Here is an 8114-nt window from a genome sequence, read left to right on the forward strand (position 1 = left end):
GTCGGGACGCGTGGCATCCGCGCCAACCCTGCCACGCGAGAGGACGAAGAGTCACCGCCACCACCACCGATGATCAGGCTTCCCGAGGGAGGAGCCTGGCGGCTCGATCTAGAGTTCCCTCCGTGTCGCCACGACGGAGGGGTGGGGTGAGCTATTTCTCCCCAAAGCAAACAAAATCTGGTTGATACCACGGCTGATTCTAACGGTTATAACTTGTAACCCGATTATTTTCCCTATGTTTCTTACACGGCCTCAAAACTTTAGCTATTTGCCATCTCAAAAGTAAAATAAAATTGAGCTCTGCTCGGTCAACTTACAACTACGGTCTGGTTACGTGTGAGCCCACCTCAACTTGAGATGGTTACTTCAGGCTCTTGCAACACACATATACACACAACCCTCTGTGAAAAAAAAAGATAAACAGATAGAGTATCTTTTCAAACGCCGCTAAACAAGAGAGAGTATCTTTTTAAACTGTCAATATAACTGAAAAAAAAAACGAATCAATAGGAGCAGTTGCGAAGAGAAACTTGCCACCGTAGCCCAGCCGGCTTCGCGCTATAAATACCAGTGGCGCCACCCGGCTCTCTCCTCATCCCCTGCTTCTCGAGCTGCACACCTCATCTCATCTCATCTCAGTCTTCCCCCACATTGCCATTCCCTCCTTGCGAGTAGCAGCAGCAATGGCCAGCCTCGCCGACCTCGTCAACCTCGACCTCAGCGACTGCACCGACAAGATCATCGTCGAGTACCTCTGGTTAGTTAGTTAGCTACCCTCCTCTCCTCTGCTTCCCATCTCCTCCTAATCTTAAGAAGAAGAAGAAGATGATGAAATTCTGCAAGATCGCGCCCTTATGATACTTACATTCGGCACCCATGATCTCTGACCAATTTTGCTGCCAATTTTTTTAAAAACTTTTCTGACGAATTTTATCTGCGTGATCCTCTCTTTTTCCATCTCTAAGTGCTCTGTGTGTTTTGTTTAGGGTTGGAGGATCCGGTATCGACATCAGGAGCAAAGCAAGGGTGCGTACACACACCTCTGAACTCTCTCGTTCTTGGCTGATGAAACTAGCTGAATCTCATTGAAATTTTCGTTTTTCCCTCTGTTGGATCGAGCAGACGGTGAACGGCCCCATCACCGACGCGAGCCAGCTGCCCAAGTGGAACTACGACGGCTCCAGCACCGGCCAGGCTCCCGGAGAGGACAGCGAAGTCATCCTCTAGTATGATCTCGATTCTCTCGCCTTCTCTAATGCTTTTATTTTGCTTACAGTATTTGTATTTCTACTTTCCTTTGCTTACAAGCTGTATTTTCCTTTTGACTCTGAAGCCCCCAGGCCATTTTCAAGGACCCGTTCAGGAGGGGTGACAACCTCCTTGTAAGTCCTCGCTACTTTTTATCTTTCATGTTTCTTTCAAACTTTTTATGGACCAAAGATGCTGGATGCCATAAAGTAGGAAAAGTAAGATGCAGATGGGTCTTTGAAAAAAAATCACAGGGAAACATTGTTTCTGGGCATCGCTAAATTTTTAAAATAAAAAACTGATTTTTGTGGTTTAATTTTAAAAATAAAAATGGGGTTTTGTGGCTGTTTGATGTGCTTGGACATATGTGTGATTTGGTGGACAAAATAACCAGGTGTTTGCGTCCTGTTGTGTAAACACCCTAAAATTCCACTAGTTGACCTACTTGGCTCATAATTAATTGCTTATGAGACAGTCTCTTCAGAAAAATAACTTGGCCTTTCAGAAACAGCAGGTCAACTGTTTGACAAGCACAAATCTTAAATACTTGAACTGAAAAATAAATAAGCTTCAGCTACATCAGAGGCCAAGTTTCTACTGTATTTGGCGCAAAGTCGTTGGTTTGTTGATCAATTACTACTTATTACTCCTTGTAGGTTATGTGCGACTGCTACACACCCCAAGGTGTGCCAATCCCCACGAACAAGAGGCACAATGCTGCCAAGATCTTCAACACCCCGAAGGTTGCAGCTGAGGAGACATGGTACGAATACCTATGTCGATATTAAGTTTTATTTTTGTTGACAAAATTTAAGTTTTTTTGTTGTGGTGGTGTTTCATCTGAAGTTGTAGTGTTAAAAAAAACATATATATACTCACTTTGCATCAGATGGAGATGAGTTGGAAAAACAAGTGTAAAATTCATGTTCCTGGAATTACAGAAAAGCTACCAAAAATGGGTTGAAGGACCACAGAATTTGGCGGTTTCCGCATTTGTATCCTTATCTGCTTACGGTTAGAGCACTGATTAGGCTTATCTCTGAACCCAAACAGGTATGGAATTGAGCAGGAGTACACTCTCCTCCAGAAGGACGTGAACTGGCCTCTTGGCTGGCCCATTGGTGGCTACCCTGGTCCGCAGGCAAGAAAAATCTCATGCTCTCCAGCTTTTATCTGTCACAGCTTACATAATTAAGAGATAAAACAAGCTATCTGATGTGCACCATCCTGAAGAAATCTGTCCTTGAACTTGTCCTGGGCCATAGACTGAAGTCAAAATTTTCACAATCCACTGAAGGCTGTAGGTTTTTCATCATGTTGATTGTGTGCATTTTGTGCAGGGACCATACTACTGCGCCGCCGGCGCGGACAAGGCGTTCGGGCGTGACATCGTGGACGCCCACTACAAGGCCTGCCTCTACGCCGGGATCAACATCAGCGGCATCAACGGGGAGGTCATGCCCGGCCAGGTACCACTGCTCTTCCAACAACAATTTGGTTTCTCTCTTGTCAGAAAAGCCCTGCTAGGCGTGGGTGTGGGAATTTGTGAACCTGATTCTCTCTGTCGTTGGTGACATGACACTGACAGTGGGAGTTCCAAGTTGGGCCGTCCGTCGGGATCGCGGCGTCCGACCAGCTGTGGGTGGCGCGCTACATCCTCGAGGTCCCTGCCCTCCCCTCCCCTGAGTCGCAACCGAACGAATATGGTTCGATGCTGATTTGATTGGATTGGTTGATGGTGAATTGCAGAGGATCACTGAGGTTGCCGGGGTGGTGCTGTCCCTGGACCCGAAGCCGATCCCGGGCGACTGGAACGGCGCGGGCGCGCACACCAACTACAGCACCAAGTCGATGCGGGAGGCCGGCGGGTACGAGGTGATCAAGACGGCCATCGAGAAGCTGGGCAAGCGGCACGCGCAGCACATCGCCGCCTACGGCGAGGGCAACGAGCGCCGCCTCACGGGCCACCACGAGACCGCCGACATCAACACCTTCAAGTGGGGCGTGGCGGACCGCGGCGCGTCCGTCCGCGTGGGCCGCGACACCGAGAAGGACGGCAAGGGCTACTTCGAGGACCGCAGGCCGGCCTCCAACATGGACCCCTACGTCGTCACCTCCATGATCGCCGAGACCACGCTCCTCCTCTGAGCCACCCACCCACGGCCATGCCTACCGCCGCCAGATCATGACACCCAGGCTCTCGACTCTCTCGATCGAGGGTGGCGATTGATTAATTTCTGCAAAACGTTTCGTGTTTCCATTTCTTTTGCAAGGTCTAGTCTGTTTTTGGGGCGTGCCTTTGGTGTCTTTCACTTTACTCGTTCAGATAAGAGTAAGAGTCTTCAGTCTACTCTGAAAATAATGTTGTTTTCGCATTCCGATAAATGAAATCATGGAGCCGGTTATGATTCTGTTCGATCACATGTCATGCATACAGTACACGGTTCCATGTTCTCCACTGCTCTTTCCACGTCACCCCGAGCCCAACAAAATTGACGTTGGGCTAGTTGCAACCAAACCGGCCGTGCTCTGTCCTTGTCCGTCTCTCTGCATTTTGAGGCAAGTGTCGCTAGCCGCAGCCATACTGTCTTATGTGCTGCAACTTGTTGCAGCCTAATCCGTGGGGCCAACGCATCTTATCTTATTATCTTTCCTCACTTGCTCACGCGACAGCTCGACGAATATGATCTCTGGCCCCCTTTGATGTTGGGCCATTCTTTTTTCGCACACCTTTCTCTTTCCGGACGCGGCGTACCGCCATTCCTGCTTTTCTGAGACGAAAAGTTGGAATTTCAGTTTCATGGACGAAACAAGGAGCGTTCAGTCTGCTTCCAGATGATCTGCGGGTATATGGTGACACTATGATGCTTCTCCATCCGAGAGTGGGAGAAAAGGGAGAAGAAATGCTCACGGCACATCGAGATTGATCGATACAGCGACCAAAGTTACCACCAAAGTGGTGGTCCTGCACCACTGGATGATGAAGTTTATTTTGTCCGAGCATCTCGTAAAGTTTTTCTTTGCTAGTTACTAGTGTAAACCATACTCAGCCTGCTTATAACATACTACAAAATGTCTACACCAAAATTGTGTCTGAAAATCAGACTGAAAGCATGTGGCATAGGCAGCAGATCAAACAGCGAAACGGTTCAGCAGAACCCGGTTACCCCGCCGGGTCAGGACAGAGACACCGACCAAGATGGAAATGTTCAGGTTTACCGCGTTAAGCAAAGTGAACTCAGATTTTGGCTGGTCCTCAAATTTGACAAGGATAAACCGTTATTATGGTGGATTCAACCGAAACTAGACTTTTAAAGCACACGCCATGGTTGACAGTTGCAAGATGGCCATATTCACCCTTTACCACATCAATAGTATCAGGGTCACGAAACATAGGAAATTCTTCATGTTGGCACTTCAAAAGCGCAGAGGGATCCTGTGACAGCAGACAATTTGCATTAGCAAAACCAAATTTCACTACTCATAGGTGCAAATGCTATCAAAAAATTCAGGTAGTTCAAACAGTTAAGAATCAGCTTCACAGGTATGAAAAACTGGTTTTGCAATCTTCTTTTTTTCCGAAACGGTGGTTTTGCAATCTTCACAAAGCACACGCATGGAAAGAATTACAATTCGCTATAGTTTAGGCGAAATTGAACTAGCACACAGGGAGGGATGTTTGTGAAAAAAAAGTTTGTCAAAAAAAGCACACAGGGAGGGATGTTTGTCAAAAAAAAAAAGTTTGTCAAAAAAAGCACACAGGGACATGAGATGGGTAAGAAAGCCAAATATTTGATTGTAACTAGGGACAGGAGATGGGTAAGAAAGCCAAATATTGATTTCTTTGAGAATACAATAAATATCAAATGCATCCATGACAGCTTCCTATACCGCCCAAAACGGTGTCAAGAGCTCTTCACAGGAAGAAAATCCCTGCACTACTTCTTAAGTTAGACATAGCCAGAGCCTTTGACAATGTCTTCTAGGAATACCTCCTCGAGCTGCCCCAAGCATTAGGTTTTTCTGCTCGATGGAGGGACTGGATCTCTCTGCTCCTGTCCACTGCAAGCTCCTCCTTGCTCAACGGCTCTCCCGGGCATCAGATCAGACACAGCAGGGGGCTTGGGCAGGGCGGCCCACTCTCGCCATTGCTCTTCATCATAGCCATTGATCCATTGCACCGCCTGCTCCAGAGACCTGCTGAATTGGACATCATCGCCCCTCTGCCATGTAGCGAATTATCCATGCACATCAGTCTGTACGCGGATGATGCTGTGATTTTTGCCAATCCGGTGAAGGAAGAAATAGACACCCTCATGAGCATTTTGCACGATTGTGGTGAGGCGTCTGGGCTCAAGGTTAATCCCACAAAAGGTGACGACGACGGCAATTTGCTGCGAAGATGCAGATCTGCAGCATGTCCTTCAGGGTTTTGGTGGACAGATAGCAAACTTCCCACTAAAATACCTTGGGGTCCCGGTCACAATCTCCAGACTATGTCTTGTTCGCATCCAATTCATCCTGGACCGCATCAAGGCTAGATTAGCAGGCTGGAAAGGCAAACTCATGTCAATCTCTGGTAAAGGGTGCTCGTCAGAAGTATTCTCAGCGCACTGGTAACGTTTGCACTGACAGTGCTGAATGTTCCAAAGAAATTCTTTGCTGAGGTGGACAAGGCTCAACGACGTTTCTTGTGGGCTCAGGAGGAGAAGCTAACTGGCGGAAAATGCAAGGACAGCTGGCCAGTTGTGTGCTCACCGATCGACAATGGCGGACTCGGGATCCATGACCTGCCGAGGTGCAGCAAAGCACTGCGCCTCAGATGGCTTTGGCACGCCTGGACGACCCTGAGAGACCATGGGTTGGTACACAGCTGCCGTGCAACGATGGCGACATGGCCCTATTCAGCATGTCCACCACAGTGAACCTTGGAAACGGTACGGTGGCCACCTTCTGGAACTGCTCCTGGACAGACTCCGGCACACTGAAGATGGCCTTCCCCTCGCTGTACAAACACTCCAGAAGAAAAAACAGGACTGTCAAGGCGGCCCTCGCAAACGACACTTGGTCGCCGACCTCGCGCATGGCAACACACAACCGCTCTGGCCGGAGGTGCTCAGACTACGGCGATGGCTTCAGTCCAGGAATATTCAGCTCAGCGATCAGTGCCGTGACACAATCAAATGGAATCACGAAGCTTCAGGCGTCTACACTACAAGCTCTGTTTACAACTTTCAGTTTCAGGTCTCGATCAAGTCAAGATTCAGACAACTTTTCTGGCAAGCTTGGGCGCCAGGACGCCTCAAATTTTTTGCCTGGCTCCTGCACAAGAACAGATTGTGGTGCAATGACCGTCTGCAAAGAAGAGGATGGCCATATAGCTACTTCTGCCAGATGTGCCTAAGAAACCCAGAATCCTCGGAACACCTCTTCTAGCAGTGCAACATCTCCTCTTCAGTTTGGTCTAAAGCGGCAGAATGGTTTGGGTGCAACTCGCTACACCCAGATACATGGAAGAACAGCAAGAAGACCACTGAAATCACCACAGCCATGATCAACAGAGCAAGGCTGGAGTTCAGGAGAGCTTTAAAATCAATCATCATGCTAGTTCTTTGGGAAATCTGGCAGGAGAGAAACGAGAGCACATTCAGAGGCAAGACTGCTTACTCAGCTGCCATATTGGCTGCTGTCAGGAGATCACTGGAATTGTGGCTGACAGGCCAAAGCAGTTTCTTTAGCGCACCCCTTTTGGGGATCCTCCTTGAGTAATCAGGATTGAAGCATGAGACTCTTTTTTCTCGTCCTTTGTTTCTCCTCGATCCTTGGATCGAACTCCACCTTTTGTATTCCCGTGTGCTTCCTGATAATGGCCAGCCATCAGCTGGATCTTTCAAAAAAAAATAAAGAGAGTGAAAGTGAAAAAGGGTTTCCCCCGCTTTGTATTACAAAGCAACCATCCGATACAACCAACGATAGGTGCTGGGGCGGAAGCAGCACAATCACGCCCAAAAGAAAAGAAAGAGGAAAAAGAAAAGAAACAAATGCCGATAACGGCGGATCGACAAAAACGACGAAGCCTCGCGACCGCTGCGTCCACCGGAAATCCCCCAAGCTTTGAGACTCCGAAGCGCCGGTACCAATCAACACCTCCAAGAAGGGACGCGACGATGACGACGCTGCTGCCAAGGGATTCCCCTGGTACGCGGTGGGGAGAGAGGAAGGGTAGCCCCGACGCCCTCCAGGAAGGTCCGGTGGTACCCTCAGGCGCCACCGCGTCGGTGTCGGCCAAGCCAACAGGGATTTCTCCTGATCCCATCCTCCACCTCAGGCACTCCGGAGCTCGCCACCAAACCGACCACCACCCTGCGCCAACACGGACACGAAGCTTCCCACGCTGTCTCACCACGGCACCACGAAGATGGCCTGCACAACGAAGAAGGGGAGCCGGGACTAGGGCAGCAGCACCGTCAGCATACTGGAGGGCCCCACCTCCACCGTCCACGACGGTAGCCAATCGGGCGTCAAAGCAGGAGCCTACCGGCCCCGTGGCCCCACGGGCCCGGCCGGGCCCTCAGAGGCCCGGACAGCTCCCACCTCCACGCCGCAGCTGGCACGCCGTCGGCGTTGCTGCCCCCCGTCCGAGCTGCTCCACCTTCTCACCACACAGACGACGACGAAGCCACGCCGGGGGCCGGCCCGCTAGGACCCAGATGGAGCCCGCGGGACCCGATCTGGGCCGGGGGCGCGTCACCGGCCAACCTGCGCCACCATGTCGTCTCGCCGCCAAGGGGCCGCACCACCACCGCGCGAGCCGCCGGCCACCGCTGCCGGGACGCCGGGCCGTCATCAAGCCGAGGAGCACTGCC

General features: G+C 50.3%; 1 protein-coding gene and 1 long non-coding RNA gene across 2 annotated transcripts in view; one reads left to right on the forward strand and one right to left on the reverse strand.

The window, feature by feature from the left end:
* The first annotated feature begins 579 nt into the window (after nt 1–579).
* On the forward strand, nt 580–3664 carry LOC119291157 (glutamine synthetase cytosolic isozyme 1-2). The gene is made up of 9 exons (XM_037569872.1): nt 580–757; nt 987–1026; nt 1123–1226; nt 1334–1382; nt 1905–2011; nt 2302–2389; nt 2589–2717; nt 2837–2911; nt 2998–3664. Exons 1-9 carry the CDS (start codon nt 684–686, stop codon nt 3394–3396), a joined length of 1065 nt encoding a protein of 354 aa, XP_037425769.1. The 5' UTR covers nt 580–683; the 3' UTR covers nt 3397–3664.
* A 671-nt stretch (nt 3665–4335) lies between these two features.
* The window catches only part of LOC119291159, a 10265-nt gene continuing 6486 nt past the window's right edge, over nt 4336–8114 (reverse strand). The window contains exon 3 of the long non-coding RNA XR_005142233.1: nt 4336–4684. This is a non-coding gene — a long non-coding RNA (uncharacterized LOC119291159). The remainder of the gene's footprint in view (nt 4685–8114) is intronic.

Source organism: Triticum dicoccoides, chromosome 4B, assembly GCF_002162155.2.
Source record: "Triticum dicoccoides isolate Atlit2015 ecotype Zavitan chromosome 4B, WEW_v2.0, whole genome shotgun sequence".
NCBI lineage: Eukaryota > Viridiplantae > Streptophyta > Magnoliopsida > Poales > Poaceae > Triticum > Triticum dicoccoides.